This window comes from Salmo salar, chromosome 06 (genome assembly GCF_965601325.2).
Source record: "Salmo salar chromosome 06, fSalSal1, whole genome shotgun sequence".
Classification (NCBI taxonomy): Eukaryota; Metazoa; Chordata; class Actinopteri; order Salmoniformes; family Salmonidae; genus Salmo; species Salmo salar.
In genome coordinates this window covers 33,394,222-33,415,003 of record NC_138296.1, presented here as the reverse complement: position 1 = coordinate 33,415,003, position 20,782 = coordinate 33,394,222, and the positions used below count along the sequence as shown (strand labels likewise).

At 43.4% G+C, this 20,782-nt stretch overlaps 1 protein-coding gene across 2 annotated transcripts; it reads left to right on the top strand.

Annotated features, from left to right (window-relative positions):
• The first annotated feature begins 230 nt into the window (after positions 1–230).
• LOC106601458 (uncharacterized) lies at positions 231–20,556 on the top strand. 2 transcript variants are annotated; one of them, XM_082976492.1, is made up of 23 exons: positions 231–475; positions 1,468–1,545; positions 1,701–1,766; positions 2,390–2,541; positions 3,420–3,504; positions 3,668–3,839; positions 4,631–4,847; positions 7,477–7,582; positions 11,695–11,799; positions 12,036–12,092; positions 12,315–12,383; positions 12,518–12,607; positions 12,726–12,835; positions 12,993–13,524; positions 13,646–13,750; positions 13,878–16,607; positions 16,784–16,931; positions 17,094–17,211; positions 17,447–17,606; positions 17,865–17,966; positions 18,336–18,422; positions 18,614–18,773; positions 20,023–20,556. In XM_082976492.1, the coding sequence occupies exons 1-23, from the start codon at positions 350–352 to the stop codon at positions 20,037–20,039; spliced, it is 5,592 nt and encodes a 1,863-aa protein (XP_082832618.1). In that variant the 5' UTR covers positions 231–349; the 3' UTR covers positions 20,040–20,556. The 2 variants fall into 2 exon arrangements, with proteins under 2 accessions (XP_082832618.1, XP_045576206.2); XM_045720250.2 differs by having other exon boundaries at positions 12,990–13,524.
• The last annotated feature ends 226 nt before the right edge of the window (positions 20,557–20,782 follow it).

Genomic DNA, 20,782 nt, shown 5'->3' with positions numbered 1-20,782 from the left:
GAATTCGTAAGATAACATACAAATTGTAACAGATCATACGAATTGTAATTCATAACATATAATACGAAATGGATGATGGACATCCACAAATGAATACATACCAAATGTGACGTATCATACTGGTTTCAGCTTCACGGATTTTCGTTTGATATATTACGTCAACCCATGAGTCCAGGTTGGATTTATATAGCCAACTTCTCAGCTGCCTAGGACATCCCAGATTTCGACCGGTCGGGGAGAGCTCAAAGCGCACAGGATTTGACAGATGTTCGAATCGGATAAACTGCACCGCAAAGAGAGAATTGTGCAGCATTTCGGATTTACATAGTGGTAGCCTATATGCGACAAAATGTCTGGACAAAAGAGTGCGAATCCGTGTAATAAATTCCAAGCGAACATTTTTTATAAAAGTAAATGTCAGAACTGCTTCAAGTCTCGGGAGCTGCATCTTCCAACTGATCATGGTAAGGACCAGGTAAGTGAACAAACATATTTATGTTTTATTAGTTTTAATACTTTGGCTATTACTCTTCTGAATGTTGATGACAGGGATGACAGATGGGCATGCACTCAATGTTATATCAGACAGAGACATTCCTTCATATTGTGTCAGCTATCACGTTAATTTATGAAATTGAATGAACATAACGCAATAGCCTAATTTACCTGTTGTAGAACATGCATGAGTCAAATATTTGTCACCACACACCTCCCACACTGTTGTAAAGAGACCGTTGACAGTCCAACTGTCAGTACTCAGCATGCCATAGGTCACAACAGGTTATTATTCTTTTAGAAAACATATACACCATTGCTATCTGATTATTTTGTGCTCATCTCTGTGTGCCTTGTAAATTTAGAGCCATTGGTCAATGAAACTCAGCTAAGCTCCTGTTTTAAAGCATCTGACTCAGGTGTGAAGGTTAAGTATAAAGTATCCACGTCTGTTGGAAGTTTTGAGGAAAGAATTATCTCATGTTGAGAGGCACTCATAAAACAAGAAACAAAACTCTCTGACAAAGAGTTGCGCAAGTTGAGTAACTGGCAGAGAGTCAGAACATTCCAGTCTTTGGGGACATCTCAAAAAGAGCACAAAGAGCAGTTTATCTTCTCTTTTCCATGTCAACAAGACTATCCCTGCCTCTTATTTATGGCCTATTGCATGGTCATACTTAATTTGTTCACACACTTTGTAAATGCAGCATATTAAGTATGATTAGATTAAGTATTTCCATGCAATAAAAACACTGAATCACGAACGGTCACTGGCTAATCCTACAAAGGACATTCCCTAAAAAGATAGGATTGTTATTCCTTTGTCATTCAAAACATGAATCAAAGAGTATTGATGCTCCCTGCCAGAAAAAGCCAAGACCCATAGGATGGCATAGAAAAACGATTTCATCAGATAGAACCTTCACAGGTCAAGACCCAACTCATTTCTCCTTGCGTTCCCATGCTTGACAGGCCAAACCCATCTATGGAGGCTGGCTCTGCTTGGCTGCTGAGGGGACAGACTTTGACAATCCAATTCAGAGGTCAAGGGTAAGAGAATGACAAATAACTATCTAGTCTTGGACTATGGTTGTACAGAAATGTATCAGTAGTACTAGCTTATATTCTGATAGACCTGCAAGTTATTCAATATTTGTAGGCATTATTGCATCATTATCCATAACAACTCTATCTCTAAATGGCAGAAATGGCAGCGACGATTCTTCATCCTGTATGAACATGGCAGCATGAGCTTTGCACTGGATGAGTTGGTAAGAAATTCTGTATTTGAACACACACACACACACACACACACACACACACACATACACACACACACACACACACACACACACACACACACATACACATACACACACACACACACACACACACACATACACACACACACACACACACACACACACACACACACACACACACACACACACACACACACACACACACACACCAAAAAGCTAAGCAAACCAGATCATCCAACATTAATAGAGGTTAACTACAGTATATTGTCCTGATGTATGTTTTAATGTTTTATGAGAGGATTCACTATGCATCTTTTTGCCAGATGTTGTGTGTGGTACCAGAGCAGATGATTTGGGATTAATCTGTCCTCTAATGCCACATCCCCCTCTCCCACTGATCTTCTGAAATCTCCTGCTCTGCTCTCTTTCATGTCACTCTATATAGCCTGTATAAAAACTCAGTTGCAATGGGTAATGTCTTGTTCATGATGGCCTTTAACCCTCCAAAATATCCTTATATATTTTTTTTGATATTTCTAGATGGTGTAAAAAATATACCATGATTAGCATCATAATCTCTGCCAGAATTTCCAGTCATACAAAATGATTGACATTGTGTATCATTCCTTTAGACAAGCACTCTGCCACAAGGAACAGTGAACATGAATCTGTGTACAGCGGTGATTGATGCAGAGCCTAAGACAGGCCAGAGGAACGCTTTGTGCATCATCACACCTGAACAGGAGTTCTTTATCCGGGGGGAGAACAAGGAGATCATCAATGGGTCAGTGATGCTTCTCTGATATTACAGTATGATATGATATCACTCCTGATTTAACTTCTCTGATATTACAGTATGATATGATATCACTCCTGACTTAACTTCTCTGATATTACAGTATGATATGATATCACTCCTGACTTAACTTCTCTGATATTACAGTATGATATGATATCACTCCTGATTTAACTTCTCTGATATTACAGTATGATATGATATCACTCCTGACTTAACTTCTCTGATATTACAGTATGATATGATATCACTCCTGATTTAACTTCTCTGATATTACAGTATGATATGATATCACTCCTGACTTAACTTCTCTGATATTACCGTATGATATGATATCACTCCTGACTTAACTTCTCTGATATTACAGTATGATATGATATCACTCCTGACTTAACTTCTCTGATATTACAGTATGATATGATATCACTCCTGACTTAACTTCTCTGATATTACAGTATGATATGATATCCCTCCTGACTTAACTTCTCTGATATTACAGTATGATATGATATCACTCCTGACTTAACGTCTCTGATATTACAGTATGATATGATATCACTCCTGACTTAACTTCTCTGATATTACAGTATGATATGATATCACTCCTGACTTAACTTCTCTGATATTACAGTATGATATGATATCACTCCCGACTTAACTTCTCTGATATTACAGTATGATATGATATCACTCCTAACTTAACTTCTCTGATATTACAGTATGATATGATATCACTCCTGACTTAACTTCTCTGATATTACAGTATGATATGATATCACTCCTGATTTATCTTTTCTGTAAATTCTTGTCTTTAATGGACAATATTTTGAATCCCTGTCATGTCCGTGTTGTTTTCTTTTTACCAGCTGGAGTGAACAACTAGCCGTTTACCCACGGACTTATAAGCAGAATCAGAAGAAGAAACGTAAAGTAGAACCCACTACTTCCCAGGTGACAACTTCTTCTTCTCATAACATTGTAACCAAGATGCCTGGTCACCGGTGGCCTAAATACATGTTTGAAAATATTGCAGAAATATATGTCAACTGCTGTATATGTCAATGATGTGTTATGCCTTTACACATTATGATAATGAAAACATTGTGTTCATCAGGAGCCCAGCCCAGCAAAGATGGCTGCCACTGAGCCCAGTTTCTCAGTCATGAAAAGTGGTGACCCTCACTCCAGCCTGTGGCAGGGAGAGCGGCCCAGTGGGGGTCCGGATGTGGCTCCTGTCTGGACAGTGACAGATACTGATCCCCTGGGCCTGGACGAGACCTCTGCAGGTGTGGAGGAAAGAAACCAGCCAACACACATACACACACACTCAGACAGGCTTTGAAGTCTGTCAGACATTCACAGACATTTCCTGCCCTCTAACAGTGTCCTAACTTCCTGCAGGTGGTCATGCATACAGGATGAGAAAGTTGGCCTTTATTAGTGGACAGATTCATTACCAGTGTAGTAGTGTTATTGAAAGACTGTAGAAAAGGATGCAGGGCTCATGGTAAACAATAATCTCTAATATATTTCACAGACACAACTAAGATTAATTATGCGAGCAGAGCAGACATTTCTCTTAAAAGCGGTCATGTGATGAACGGTAAGTGCACACTAACTATGTGGAGGCAGACTTATTGGTGTGTCTGGGCCTAGGGTATAACGGAGAGCAGGATCAACTCCTGTAGTGCAGACTGTGCCTGTAGGGGACTTCATTAGGCTGATGTATATTACAGATTTTACAGCTGCTTTTCCATGGCCTGGGAGCAGATGAAACGGAAAACAAACTGGAGGCATCTCTTTAATGAGCTGTGGTCTGTTAGGTGCAACTTTATAGTGACACTATGTAGGGGTGTCCCTCAAATGTCTACTATGGTCAAACGTGACACTTCCTTAGATGGGAGACAGTCTTAGAAGTTTTATTTTTCAGAAGAGGATTCTCATAAAAATCTTGCCACTGTCCTGCTATTTGTGTTTCGGTCCAAAAGCAATGACCTAAAGTATCATGCAAAACATAGACCTAACCTGTGCAGTCACAGTCTGAAAACAACCCTCTTAATTTAACAACTCTCCTCAGGTCATGATCCCCACTACCTCCCTTCAGCATCCAGTGACTCCCTGACCTTTGACAGTAGTCTGCGGCTCTCCAACGGCTCCTGTATCAGTAGCTCTGTGAGTTCCCTGGACTCTGTGGCTAGCGAGGGGACTGACACCAGCAGCAACAGCCAGCCCACAGAGCCTATGCCATACAGAGACCACCCACCTGCCAACAAGAACAACAGGGCAGAGAGAAGGTGAGAATCATGGAGAATACATGTTATCAGTTGTGTCTGATATTGGGAGATCTATAATGAATGCAATGTTCTTGGACATTAGTTACAATTTTATTTATTTGGTTTTGTATTTGTTGTGTGTTGTCATGAAATTGCTAACAGGCATATAACGGGTTTGGCATGGGCTAGGACCAAATGTGCTAGCAATTAGCACTAAAGGACAGCAGATGCCTCCCTGTTTCTCTCTGTATAAAATGGTACACACATTACACACAGCCCAACAGCACATCAAAGATCCATATTCTTCCATTAGGGAGGTAACGGTTTTTAAATTTAGCTTATAGAAGCACTCCCAGTTTGTTCCTTAACTAACAACACATACACTATTTGGGCTACGTGACGGGAATACCTTCTTGGTCTGTATTTTTCATTCATTGCCTTCTAAGGACAGACAAAATCCTTGCCCTGAATAAGGCCTCGAAATTCCTAAAGGATTGTGTAATTAGATATTTTGAAGGAATTCTATTTCTGAGTTTCTCACAAACTGCCAGTCATCAGAAAGTAGGAGAAATGTCAAGGCAAGACATTACACTGACTGAAGGCACAGTATTATGTTTGTGCCAACTCATACAGATACATACATGCCTCAACAAGAATGTACCATCCCTTTTATAACAGGACAGATGCTACACCCACAGTTTATTAAAGATAGTATTCGCTTTTGTGGTTATACAGTTGAAGACAGAAGTTTACATACACCTTAGCCAAATACATTTCAACTCAGTTTTTTACAATTCCTGACATTTAAACAGAGTAAAAATTCCATGTCTTAGGTCAGTTAGGATCACCACTTTATTTTAAGAATGTGAAATGTCAGAATATTAGTAGAGAGAATAATTTCTTTCAGCTTTTATTCATTTCATCACATTCCCAGCCAGTCAGAGGTTTACATTCACTCAATTAGTATTTGGTAGAATTGTCTTTAAATTGTTTAACAGGGGTCAAACGTTTTGGGTAGCCTTCCACAAGCTTTCCACAATAAGTTGGGTGAATTTTGACCCATTCCTCCTGACAGAGCTGGTGTAACTGAGTCAGGTTTGTAGGCCTCCTTGCTCACACATGCTTTTTAAGTTCTGCCCACAAATTGTCTATAGGATTGAGGTCAGGGCTTTGTGATGGCCACTCCAATACCTTGACTTTGTTGTCCTTAAGCCATTTTGCCACATTTTTGGAAGTATGCTTGGGGTCATTGACCATTTGGAAGACCCATTTGCAACCAAGCTTTAACTTCCTGACTGATGTCTTGAGATGTTGCTTCAATATATCCACATCATTTTCTTTCCTCATGATTTTGTGAAGTGCACCAGTCCCTAATGCAGCAAAGCACCCCCACAACATGATGCTGCCACCCCCGTGCTTCACGGTTGGGAAGGTGTTCTTGCAAGCCTCCCCCTTTTTCCTCCAAACATAACGATGGTCATTATGGCCAAACAGTTCTATTTTTGTTTCATCAGACCAGAGGACATTTCTCCAAAAAGTACTATCTTTGTCCCCATGTGCAGTTGCAAACCGTAATCTGGCTTTTTTATGGCGGTTTTGGAGAAGTGGCTTCTTCCTTGCTGAGCGGCCTTTCAGGTTACGTCGATATAGGACTCGTTTTACTGTGGATATAGATACTTTTGTACCTGTTTCCTCCAGCATCTTCACAAAGTCCTTTGCTGTTGTTCTGGGATTGATTTACACTTTTCGCACCAAAGTACGTTCATCTCTAGGAGACAAAACGCATCTCCTTCCTGAGCGGTATGACAGCTGCATGGTCCCATGATGTTTATACTTGCGTACTATTGTTTGTACTGATGAACGTGGTACCTTCAGGTGTTTGGAAATTGCTCCCAAGGATGAACCAGACTTGTGGAGGTCTACAATTTATTTTCTGAGGTCTTGGCTGATTTCTTTTGATTTTCTCATGATGTCAAGCAAAGCGGAACTGAGTTTGAAGGTAGGCCTTGAAATACATCCACAAATACACCTCCAATTGACTCAAATTATGTCAATTAGCCTATCAGAAGCTTCTAAAGCCATGACATAATTTGGGGGAATTTTCCAAGCTGTTTAAAGACACAGTCAACTTCTGACCCACTGGAATTGTGATACAGTGAAATAATCTGTCTGTAAACAATTGTTGGAAAAATTACTTGTGTCATGCTGAAAGTAGATGTCCAAACCGACTTGACAAAACTATAGTTTGATAACAAGAAATATGTGGAGTGTTTGAAAAACGAGTTTTAATGACTCCAACCTAAGTGTATGTAAACGTACAACTTCAACTGTATATACAAACTCTCTATCGGATTCTTCTAGGGAATTCCATCTATGTAATATCTGCTCTCTTTCTAAACAAAACATGACACTGGAGGTGAGGATGTCACTTGAAATTCCAATTCAACAGTAGCACTAGATGGATGTAGGTGACATGGATGTCCTCAGTCTAGGCCCGGCTTGGGGGTACAGAATAAGTGGTGGTGACATTATTCAGCTGTCATCCTGAAGTTGTTCCTGCAGGAAGTGATGTCACAGCCCACCTGTGAGGGGCCATGGAGGACACCATGGCTGTTTGTTGAATGACAGACTTGATTTTCCTGCTTTTCAGCTGCTACAATGAGCCAGGGAAGGCTGCGAGGAGTGCTGTGGGAGAGGACCTGGGTCAGGCTGGATCCAGGAAGGGCAGGAGTGAAGCTCGCAGCAACCAGAGAGAGGTATTAGTCACACCGTCCCAGTATTTTTACATTGCAGTCAGTCCTCCCACTCTCGGTAAGGCTTGTCACATTCCTCCACTATAACACCATCACTTGAACCACACCTCATAATCCAAAGAGTAGCCATAGCTTTTAAGAATAGCAACACCTGTTACCCACCAGGACGGCCCAAGACAAGCATTGCCCTTTCGGCAGACCTCTTTAGGACAGTGTCCAGTGAATAGTGTTTCCACATCTACACATATAGATTGGTATTTTACACACCATTGATGGAGTCTGTCATTGTTAAGGTAACGTACACGTGTACACCGCACAGCTGTTCCCGCTGGTTCTCCATTGGACTTGTTTGGACATGACTCATAAAACCAGGTGTTGGAGAGGCAAAGACGTCACCTCAAACGGTTCGGCTCTGGCCTGATTGCATGGTGTGTAAGGCTCATGGACAGGGATGAAGCGCTACTCTTACATTCCACACTGTCAGGTGTGTGTGTGTGCCATGTGTATCAATATATGTGTGTTTAGTTCCATACCGAAATGCAGGAGTTTGGCATGACTAAGTCAGCCTCCCATCGGCCGTGTTGAGGCATGTGTTAGTGTGTGAGTAAGACAGGGAGAAGAAGGTGAATAATTCAGGACTATGTTGTGTTCTCTAACTTAGCTGGTTTTAATGCTCTGACAGGGCTCCGTCTGCACTTCATGTTGTGTGTTGTAATCTCAGAATGGAATTCCTCTTAGACACATTTTCCATTTACCTAAACATGGATACTATGTAATTAGGGATCTGCCTGTAAGACCCAGACAAACCTCTGCTAACTCATAACAGTGATGGTATCTTACAGTACAATGACCCAGCTGTTGTATCTGTAGGGAGCTGTTGTATCTGTAGGGAGCTGTTGTATCTGTAGGGAGCTGTAGTATCTGTAGGGAGCTGTAGTATCTGTAGGGAGCTGTTGTATCTGTAGGGAGCTGTTGTGTCTGTAGGGAGCTGTTGTATCTGTAGGGAGCTGTTGTATCTGTAGGGAGCTGTTGTATCTGTAGGGAGCTGTTGTGTCTGTAGGGAGCTGTTGTATCTGTAGGGAGCTGTTGTGTCTGTAGGGATCTGTTGTATCTGTAGGGAGCTGTTGTATCTGTAGGGAGCTGTTGTATCTGTAGGGAGCTGTTGTATCTGTAGGGAGCTGTTGTATCTGTAGGGAGCTGTTGTATCTGTAGGGAGCTGTTGTATCTGTAGGGAGCTGTTGTGTCTGTAGGGAGCTGTTGTATCTGTAGGGAGCTGTTGTATCTGTAGGGAGCTGTTGTATCTGTAGGGAGCTGTAGTATCTGTAGGGAGCTGTTGTATCTGTAGGGAGCTGTAGTATCTGTAGGGAGCTGTAGTATCTGTAGGGAGCTGTTGTATCTGTAGGGAGCTGTTGTATCTGTAGGGAGCTGTTGTATCTGTAGGGAGCTGTTGTATCTGTAGGGAGCTGTTGTGTCTGTAGGGAGCTGTTGTATCTGTAGGGAGCTGTTGTATCTGTAGGGAGCTGTTGTATCTGTAGGGAGCTGTAGTATCTGTAGGGAGCTGTTGTATCTGTAGGGAGCTGTAGTATCTGTAGGGAGCTGTAGTATCTGTAGGGAGCCGTAGTATCTGTAGGGAGCCGTTGTATCTGTAGGGAGCCGTAGTATCTGTAGGGAGCTGTTGTATCTGTAGGGAGCTGTTGTATCTGTAGGGAGCTGTAGTATCTGTAGGGAGCTGTTGTATCTGTAGGGAGCTGTTGTATCTGTAGGGAGCTGTTGTATCTGTAGGGAGCTGTTGTATCTGTAGGGAGCTGTTGTATCTGTAGGGAGCTGTTGTGTCTGTAGGGAGCTGTTGTATCTGTAGGGAGCTGTTGTATCTGTAGGGAGCTGTTGTATCTGTAGGGAGCTGTAGTATCTGTAGGGAGCTGTTGTATCTGTAGGGAGCTGTAGTATCTGTAGGGAGCTGTAGTATCTGTAGGGAGCTGTAGTATCTGTAGGGAGCCGTTGTATCTGTAGGGAGCCGTAGTATCTGTAGGGAGCTGTTGTATCTGTAGGGAGCTGTAGTATCTGTAGGGAGCCGTTGTATCTGTAGGGAGCTGTTGTATCTGTAGGGAGCTGTTGTATCTGTAGGGAGCTGTTGTATCTGTAGAGAGCTGTTGTATCTGTAGGGAGCTGTAGTATCTGTAGGGAGCTGTTGTATCTGTAGGGAGCTGTTGTATCTGTAGGGAGCTGTAGTATCTGTAGGGAGCTGTAGTATCTGTAGGGAGCTGTAGTATCTGTAGGGAGCTGTAGTATCTGTAGGGAGCTGTTGTATCTGTAGGGAGCTGTTGTATCTGTAGGGAGCTGTTGTATCTGTAGGGAGCTGTAGTATCTGTAGGGACCTGTAGTATCTGTAGGGAGCTGTTGTATCTGTAGGGAGCTGCTGTTGGTCATGTGTTTGAGGCTGGGAGGCACTATCACTGTACAGTATCTCCTGAGTCAAGTGCACATCTGTTTGTGAAATGACAGTCACCATGTTCTCAGACTGGCTTCTGTGATTAAGGTAGTGACTAAAGTATCAGTCTGTCTACTCCTGACAACAACAAATACATGACCAGCATTTAGGATTAACACTACAGTATAGAACACATGTACAGTCCATACTGGTACACAGTATGCACGCTGTACTATATGTAGAAAACATACTGCTGATGTCACAGGAAGCTGCTGAGGGGAGGACGTCTCATAATAATGTCTAGAATGGAGTGAATGGAATGGTATCGAACACATGGTTCCCATGTGTTCGATGTGTTCGATACCATTCCATTTATTCCGTTCCAGCCATTACTATGAGCCCGTCCTCCTCAATTAAGGTACAACTGGCTGCTTGTATTTGATTTTTCACAGACTTCGGCTGGTGTACTGTATATCTTTCTGTTTATATTATGAGATACTGTATGAACTGTTGAACCCAGTAATATGATTTAGTTAGACACATCATACACAGTATGGCCATCCCATGGGGTCAAAGGTTTAATGTTAATCTCTGATTAAATCCCTCTGTAGGATTTTTCTCTTAAATTCCTGCCCAACGGAACGTAGTATCCCATGTGATCATTTATGAGTATCCCATGTGATCATTTATGTTCCTCCAGTACTTTTTTTGTTGTTGTGGGGGGGGGGGGGGGGGGAACTGTTCACAGTTCACTCTGTCCTCCAGTCTCAGATTCCCCAGATAGTCCCACTTCCCCTTTCCCATCCTATCCTAGGGAAAAGGGACTTCATTGGAAGACAGCAACTGTCCAGAATGGTCAGTGTTTGTTGGAGAAGACAGGAGGCTAGTTCACACTGCTGGCGGGAGCAGAGTGTTCTCTCCCTCATGTTATGTGTCCTTGGATAGTTTTCTATGCAAATAGCTGGGCACAGACGAAGAATGTTCTGGATTTACTGAAGTGGTCTTTTTTCCTTTTTTTTTTTATTACGTAAGAGTTAAAAGAATGAGGCTTTTGAAGGCTCAAGTAAATGAGAAAATAATCTTGTTTCATATGGTGCCGCTGTCTCTAGTTTCATTTAGCGGTGGCTAATCTAGATTTAAAGGGACTCACTGATGTGTTTTTTAGAGCTATTTAGTTAGCCAGGATGAAACCCAATATAAGGTAGCTTTGGTAGGTAACAGTCAGGGATGTGGGAATCTTGTCAAGACAGAGATTTGGGACTTTTAACATCCCTGGGCTTGTGAGACTGGATGCCAGGGGCCATCAGGGATAATACAGCCTCCAAAGTCTTTTCATACACTCCCCAGCCAAGCCCAGTCACCAGAGTGGAACTCATTCTTAATGTGAGTAAGGTTTAATAGCCCCTGTATAGAGAGCACTTCCTCTCTCCTGCTGTGTCCCAAAATAAGCCTTACATCTCGCAACACTGCCTGCCAGAGACCTGCCAGAGACCTGCCATGACTTGTGGATTCTCTGCTTGATACAATGCACACGTCCAAGCTGTCTCAGTCATGATAAACGACATAATCTTGTTTTTTATTTGCAACAAGCTTACAGTAATACAGGACATGATCACATTTGCTAATCCATCTTACACCTTCTACATTGTTACTTCAGTAACTGATAGTGTCCTGTTGTTACACCCAGAAACTGCAGTCGTGTGGAGATCTAAGCCCAGGTCAACTCACCGTCCCTCCTCCTCAGAGAAGAGCTAAGTCACTGGACCGCAGGACCTCGGACTCTGTCATGACTGTGAGTGCTTGTTACTTTTGGAATTTCTGTGCACTGAAAGCATGGGGTCAAGTTGTAAAACATGTCAGAAAACTGTCACAGTTCAAACAAGGATGCTCTCATAATTTAAACAAGTATAAATGAAAGCCCCAGGTGGATTGCTGGCAGTTTACTTTTATGTTGAAGTGTCTGAAAACAACTGTATGACCGTGCCTCTTTGACCTCCTGACTAACTTACTGTCTTATCTTCCTTACAGCCTGATTTGCTGAACTTCAAGAAAGGGTGGATGATGAAACTGGATAAGGAGGATCAGGTATAGGAATGGACAGATCAAGAATGTCTTTTACTTTCGTCACTGAACACCTTCCCACATTTCTACCCCAAAGGCGCATGGATCCTGAATGTGTGCATGTACATTTAGTGATGTTTAAGGTGCTGTGGGTCCTTGCTATGAAGGTGAAGCCTGACAGTTCAAATGTATTATGTAGGTTTCTGTATCTACTATCCATCATAATGTCTGTCTGCTCCCCTCTAGTGGAGGAAATACTGGTTTGTGCTGTCAGCTGACAGTCTGAGGTACTACAAGGATTCCTTCGCAGAGGAGGCAAGTTCATGTGCATTTTCATTTTCACTGAATGCTGTACACACAGATATGTGATTTTGTGAGGACAGGGAAACATGTTTTTGTTATTTTTCACCCCAAGTCTTGAATTGATGTTTGTCATCTTCTCTTGTTAGAACTCAGATCTGGAGGGGGAGATTGACTTGACCAAGTGTCATAATGTCTCAGAGTACCAGGTCCAGAGGAACTACGGCTTTCAGATCCATGTAAGACTAAATCTATACCTACAAAAATGTAAATCAACAGATGAATGTTGATCCATTCTATACATACAGTAAGTCTCCTATACTCAATCAAAATAATATTCCTAATGTCTTCCCTCAGACCCAGAAGTGTGTCTTTACTCTGTCAGCCATGACTGCAGGGATACGGAGAAACTGGATCCAGGCCCTCATGAAGAATGTCCATCCATCTAACGCTCCTGATGTAGCCAGGTAAATGGCGTCTGTAATACCAGCCTCACTACTACATGTACGTAGACTACCACCATTCTATAGTAGTGATGGGAAGGTCTCTGCCTTTGTTTAGGCAGAATGCCTCGTTTCCTCAGTCAGTAAGTATTTGTGTTATTCTGTTGTGATTGTAAAGCAGCTTGCCAGTCCATCGCATCCCTTGCAGCCCAACAGAGTCCCTGCCCCTCCCTAAGCCAGACGTGACCCAGGACTCCTCCCCCTCCTCTGAGGTCCCTACAGAGAGAGTCCAGGGGCCCAAACAGAGCCGCATCCATGAGAGGAGACGCGAAGGGCGCTCCAAGACCTTTGACTGGACTGAGTTCAGCCCTATGGCCCTGCTAGCCTCTGAGCAGGAGGTGCAGCAGGAAACAAAGGAGCCTCTTCGGATGGAGGTAGGGGATCTGGAGAGGAAGAGGAGGCGAGAGGAGAGGAGGAGGAGGTATGACAGCATGCTAGGCTTCCTTGTGGGCTGGGAGATGGACTGTGACAGAGGAGGTATCAGTCCCAGGTCACCCAGGACTCACCAGAAGGTGCAGAGGGAGATTGAACAATGCTGGCAGCAGGTGGAAAGGACTGCCTTTAGACAGGAGAAGACTGTTCCATTGTACACTGAGTCCCAGGGCAAGGATAAAGAGGATATGGGGATTCTACTGGAGACCTACCACAGGAGGGTGAGTCTGTGTGTCTCAAAATGATTCCTAACAGGAACAATGTTAACGTTATGAGGTGCTTTCTCTGCTGCTGGTTGGCTTAACGGTGGACTTACTGTATCTCTGTGTCGTGGGATTAAAGGTAGAGGATTTGAAGGGCCAGTTGGCAAAGTCAGACCATCGCAGGCTTGAGCTGAAGGCTCAGTTGAGCACTGCATTAGGATGCCAGCATCATGCCTCCCTGCCGGTAAGGCAAAATATATCTTAGCCTATACATAGTATGGATATGCTCTGTATTTCCATCTATAATACTTCCACTTTGCAGCAATGATAACTACCTAATTATAGACAATTGTCTTGCCTCCTCCTGTAAGCTTGAGGCCCCAATGTGCCCAGAAGATGATCTTCCCTCTTTGAAAAGCCTGACTGACATGTACAGGGAGACCAGAGAGCTCCTCCAGCAACAGGAGCTGAAGAGACAGAACATACAGGAGCAGCTCCAGGAGCAGCTTGGCCTGTCCCTGTCATCAGCCCCTCTGGAGAAACACCGCTCCCCTGGAACTCACCCATCACCACCACCCAGCATCTGGCTGCATGACACCGAGGGAAAGCTCCAGGAGCTGGAGGATCTGTTCCCTGACTGCCCTATATCAGTAAACACACCTGTCATGTCACCAACCTCAGACACAGAACTCTCATCTGACTCTGTGCCTCAGAATGGAAGTGAGAACAGAGGGCCTAACTTGGGCAGTGAAACTAGCTCTCCGACACAGTTTGAAAATGGAAGCCATCAACAGACATCGATTCCAGAATCACACACAAAAAGTTGTGCATGGAGCCCAGATTCACTGAGCATGGAGGAAACTCAGGAAAGAGCCAACAGCGTGAGAATAGACAACCTACTATGCTGTGAGACACCCAGGCCCACGGAGGAGTACGTAGACCCAGACCAGGCCATCGTGATGAGGAGACTATCCCAGGAGGTAGAGCTGCTCAGCAGCCAGAACAAGGCCCTCAACCAGCACAACCAGGAGATGCTCAACCAGCTGACAGAGGCAGACAGAGAGATAGAGAGACTGAAAGCAGAGCTTATCACTCAGTACAGTGGGCCTCAGTTCCTCCCTGAGGCAGAGCAACACAGCCAGACCAAAGTGGAAGGCCTGGAGAAGGAGCTGCGAAGGAGAGATGAGCAGCTCCAGGAGGCCCAGTCCCTACTATCCTCAATGGACCAGCGTCTGAAGGAGACAGAGGTACAGCTGCAGCTCAGGGAGGACACTTTCAAAGACCTGGGCTTCCCAGCAGAAGAGGATGATGATGATGATGAAGAGGAGGAAGCTGAGGAAGAGAATATCAACACACACCACCTTGGAGAGAAGGAGCGGGAACACCTTCAACAGTGTCTGCAGGCCATGGAGGCCAAGCAATTAGAACTAGAGAGACAGCTCCAGCACACAGAACAGACCTGCAGGGAGCTGCAGGCCCACAACACACAACTCAGAGAGGCTGAGAGGTTGTACAGCCAGAGAGCCATGGAGGCAGAGGCTGACATCGTAAGGATTAATGAGGAAGTAGAGAAGGAAAGGACGGTGGAGAAAGAAAGTGGATTGAGGTGTAGCAGTGAAGGAAAATGGCAGGAGGTAATATTGGATTCAGGTGAAGAAAGGGTTCAGCAAGTGGTGGAAGGGATAAGGTTGATGTCCAGAACCTTAGGGAGAGTAGTGCAGGTGATTGACAGGTCAGATATGGGTGTGGTAAAGATGCCATTAGATAGAAAGTGTGTGGAGGTGAACCAGACAGTGGTCAGGCAGCTTCAGTTAGAGGAGGAGTTTTGGGGAAGGCTGTTGAACAGTTTGAAGGTCAACCCATCCCAGTCCAATGAGGATAAACTCACAGATGTGATTCTAAGTCAGATTTTAGAACACATGGTAGTGGAAAAGCAGACGCTCCTCCTAGCTCATAGTCTTTTTTCTCATAATAAGAAAGATTTAAACATAAACACTGGAGGCCTGGACAGGATGAATGGATGCAGGTCTTTGAGAGACCTGGACATCATTGGAAACACAGCAGGTGAAACAGGTTCAGAAATGAAAGAGGAAGATGATGATGAGAGGATATGGAATGTGTACAACCAGCATAATGACACCGATGACTTCATAAGCCGACATTTCACAGAGATCACACAGGAGAGAATTTTCCTGCTCAACCAAATCGCCTCCTCAGTCGGAGCCTCGGCCAATGACGAGCTCCAGTCCCTGGCACAAAGACTTTGTCATTTCCACAATGTAAATGAGCCCCGGTTAGCTTCCATACACTGCACCGCCATGGAAGCCTTCTCATCCTATCGTCTCAGTAGGCTTAACACTCTACACAAGAGCCAATTTCAAGAGACTCAACAGGGACTGCTCATTGCTTCTTCTCCTTTGATGTGCAACAGATGTGCTGGGCTGCTGAGTGAAAACCAGCAGCTTGGGGCCAGACTGTCAGACCTGGAGAGACAGGGGAGTTCCTCAGTGGGATTAGGGTTGACCCCCCTGAGGCAGGGAGAACACATAGACTCACAGCAAACAGCCACACAGCTACTAGACACTGCAAGTGAGCAGAAGACAGAGACGCCTGCAATGAATGCTGCAGGTAAAATGGAGGTGGAAAGCCCAAACCAGGGAGTGACTGCAGTAGAGGAAGTGTGCAGGGTTAGGTGTGCAGAAGTGGTGGAGCGTGACTTCCTGACCAACAGCATTGAGAGTCCAATGATAAAGGTAGAGAGTAGGGTAGATGAGGTAGAGAGTAGGGTAGATGAGGTAGAGAGTAGGGTAGATGAGGTAGAGATTAGGGTAGATGAGGTAGAGAGTAGGGTAGATGAGGTAGAGAAAGGAATCCAGGAAGTTGATACTGAAAAGGATGTAGAGGAGAGGAGCACTACTGAACCCCATGAAGAAGCAAACACTCTGGGGGCGGAGGAGCTGGAGAATGTGTTATCATCACTGAGAGGTCGTGTGAAGGATCTGGAGAAGCAGCTGTCTGTCATGGCCAACATTAAAGCAGAGCATGATTGGAGAATGGCATCTCTCCAGCTGAAACATAAGGAGGACATAGAAAAGCTAAAGGTAGGACAACTCCCATAATAACAATTGTCGATAATCATCAATGGGATTTTTGGTAGTTCCTGAATTCACTAGAATTAAGATGTAATGAACCAACCCCAGGGAGTAGTGACCATTATAACAATGGATCTGTGGATGAATCACCTAACAGTCCACTGCGTCTGTGTTTGCCCCTGCAGGCCACATATGAGCATGGATTTGTCACCATGGAGGAGTCCCAGCAGAGGATCGTGGGGGAACTGCAGCACAGACACCAGCAGGACCTGCAGCGCCTGCAGTTAGACACAGACAGACTGCTGGAGGAGGAGACGGCTGCTACTATCACAGGTGAGGGGGGACAGTGTGTGTGTGTGTGTGTATGTTTAAAGGTTAAACGTTTTTAGGATATTTACAGTATGTGTGAAGGCAGAGTTTCTCAGAATATTGATAAGCTCACGTTCCCATGCCACTCTAATGGAGTGAACATATCCCCTTTTATTGTGGCATTAGCAATTGAAGCAATGAAGAACGCTCACCGTGCCGAACTCAAGAGAGAGATACAGAGGGCATGCCATGAAAACAACAATGCAGGAGACATGAACCTTGGAGAGATATGCAGGCAACACAGGTAAATGTACTACCTGTTGATCTATGTGGTTGTAAATCGTCAAGGAAAGCACATGACCGGATAGTACACTGGATTGGCTGACAAACACTGAGTTTTGGACTGATAATCTGCATACTCCCTGTCCTTGGCTCTGTATCTGTCTGTCTGTATAACACACAGTGCACCTTGTGTCTAGTCTTGGCCGTGGTTTTCAGCTCTCAGGATCATGTGTGTGTGTGTGTGTGTGTGTGTGTAGTGAGGAGCTGGCCTCCTGTCACAGGGAGCTGGAGGTGTTGTCCCAGCAGTACTCTCTAAAGTGTCTGGAGAGCTCCCACCTGGGCCAGGCCCTGGAGGCAGAGAGACAGGCTCTGTGTCAGTGTCAGCAGGAGAACCAGGACCTCAGAACTTGCAACCAGGTCAGTCACATTATGACCATGTACCATCACAAGTGTTTCTGCTCCAAGCCATCTAAATCTGCTGCCGGGTCCTCTGTCTTAACACACATAGTAGAATGCATAACGCATTCTTTTATAAACTTCATATCAGACTGTTACAACACTCTGCAACAAAACCTTGAGGGTCCCTTACATTTCCCTTAGTATTTCCCAATTCTGTCTTCGTCATCAGATACAAAGTAGCGGTGTTAGTAATGATGAAGCTGGTTGTCTTTCCAGGAGCTGAGTGGCCATCTAGCTGCAGAGATCACCAGACTTTGCTCTCTGGCCAAGCAGAACACCTTCCCTCTTAGTCAGGAGAGAGATGTGTATGAGCTGGAGGTAAGTCTTCAGTAGTACTTCACTGCACAATAGCTATGTTGCTTAAGTATAACAAAAAATTGTTGGATATAATCTTTATCTAGCCCAGTCAAGTAAAGTTTGATGTAAAGGTAAACTGTATCTGCCTTTGACTGGTAACGCCACTAGATGTCACCCTTAGCAACATGACCAACTTACAGCCTCTAAAACATATGACATACTCATGTGCTGTACATTCTGTGCTGATCTATGGCACCTTGGTCCTCTGGTGTTGTACCTGTGTCTGGTGTTGTACCTGTGTCTGGTGTTGTACCTGTGTCTGGTGTTGTACCTGTGTCTGGTGTTGTACCTGTGTCTGAGGAATCAACTGTGATTCTGTCTGACTGTTAGATCTCCCTGCGTGTGAAGGAGTCAGAGGTGCAGTGCCTCAAGCAGAAGATCACCTCGCTCAAGGATGAACTCCAGACAGCCCACAGGGTGAGATCACAGCACACACTGGCAGAATAACAATAGCCTTTGTCTGTATAAATGTATGACTAGGAGACATAAGATGGACAACACTATTGTCCTGCTATTATCATGTATTACTGTACAAATATTAGCATGGGTCATACTCTATTTAACCTGGTAATAGTGCCTGTTTATAGCCTAATCCCTGTTCCCCCCAGGATAAGAGGTATGCAACAGAGACGTACAAGGACATCTACACAGAGCTAAGCATCATGAGGGCCAAGGCAGAGAGAGACCTGGGACAGCTCAGGGAGAACCTGAGGTTGGCCCACAAAGCACTAGGAGAGCTCTCACCTGCAGTGGACACAGATAATAATGGTATACATGACATTATGCTGGTGGCCCGGCCTTCAGGGATTCAGAGATGAAACACTGATGTGAAAACGACAAGGTGTTGAGTGCTGCCACTCTTAGGCCAAAACCTGCATGACAGCCAAGTCTCGCTGGATGTTTCCCCACCCACCTCTGGTTTTGGCAGCATCACTAGTCTGTATCATATAGATGTCATTCATTGCGTAATACAGACAATTTTTGAATAACCTGTTATGTATCTTAATAATATTGGGTGTATCTAAATCCTCTGACTGTCATCTGTGCAGTTTGCTGTAGCATGTCACTTAGTCCTTTAGATTTTGAAAAACCTGTGACGTTCTGTCCATTTCTTACATAAGTGAAAGAAAGAGGCTCTTATTAGAAGTCATATTGTACAGTGGTGCAGCATAACCCTATAGAGATCTCCTTTGGATACACATATATACTAAATATCTGAAACATCTGTTTTGCCCTTTCATGGGCCTTTACAGTGTCTCTTAGGGGTGTGGTTGTCCGATATTCTCCCTCATACATGTGATTTGACCTCTCAATACTGGAGCCAACTAGTTGGTTTTAATCCTTATACTGGAGGCAACTAATGGTTTTAATCCTTATACTGGAGGCAATTAATGGTTTTAATCCTTATACTGGAGGCAACTAATGGTTTTAATCCTTATACTGGAGGCAACTAATGGTTTTAATCCTTATACTGGAGGCAATTAATGGTTTTAATCCTTATACTGGAGGCAACTAATGGTTTTCATCCTTATATTGGAGCCAACTAATGGTTTTAATCCTTATACTGGAGGCAATTAATGGTTTTAATCCTTATACTGGAGGCAATTAATGGTTTTAATCCTTATACTGGAGGCAACTAATGGTTTTCATCCTTATATTGGCGGCAACTAGTTGGTTTTCATCCTTCTTTCATCCATCATATACTCCTTAGTTCTGTTAGACTGAATAATAGAACAGACTGTCCTGGTAATGTAGCCAACATTTTGTGCATGGCTGCATCTTGTGAATAATCTTCTACAAGTTCAATGAATGGTGTAATGTTCTTATATTTTCTGCATGTCTGCTAAATGTAGGAGTGACAGCGGAAAAAATACTATGTCATGGCAGTATTAGAAAAGCTGTTGGTGATTCTTTATGTGGCCTGACAGTAATCACTTTTGAAACACAAGCTTTACCATTATGACTTAATAGTCATGATGCTGGATCTGATTTCTGATATCTGTTTCTTTCTCCGTAGAGTGTCAAGGAAGATAACTGCAGCTGAACAACAAGACACAACGCACAACATGGATTGTTCATCGGTCTATCCATGTTTACATCATTTAGCACTTAGAGATCCAAAGTTATATTGTCAAACATTTTATGTCCTATCTACCGTTTCTGTACTACAGAATTTTAAAAGCGCATTATTTGAGGATTCTGTATTTTTACATCATTGTATCTAAACGCACATTTTGTAGACGTTTTCCTTTCCCGATGAACATTTATCTCAAGACGTTTGTAAAATGTGTAGAATTATTACACTGCTATGTCCAATCCAGTTATTGAACGGGGATATTTCTAAAGACAACTCAAATTAAGTTTGCTTTTCTTACCTGTGAAATACATGAAAAAGTATGTATGTACCATCTGAGTCTATAATGTAAAAGTATTATTTGTTTGTGTGTGGGTGGTTTTATTTGTATGCGTTTATCTTGGTCCTGCTAGTACACATTTTGATGTTCTTTATTCATGTCAAGTAATCTAATGATAAATTAAATGGATTTATTTTAAATAATTGTGTGACCTTTTATCAGTCTGCTACTGAATAATCATCACATAATCAAATCATCAGAGGACAGGGAAATATACAAAATATTCTATGAATGTATTATATTATATTTTACAACGAAAAAAAGTACATATTTATCATGAATGGAAATTCATACGTTTATCATTATTAATAAAATATTTGTTCAGGTCCACATCAAATGAAACTGACAAAACTCTCATCTCCC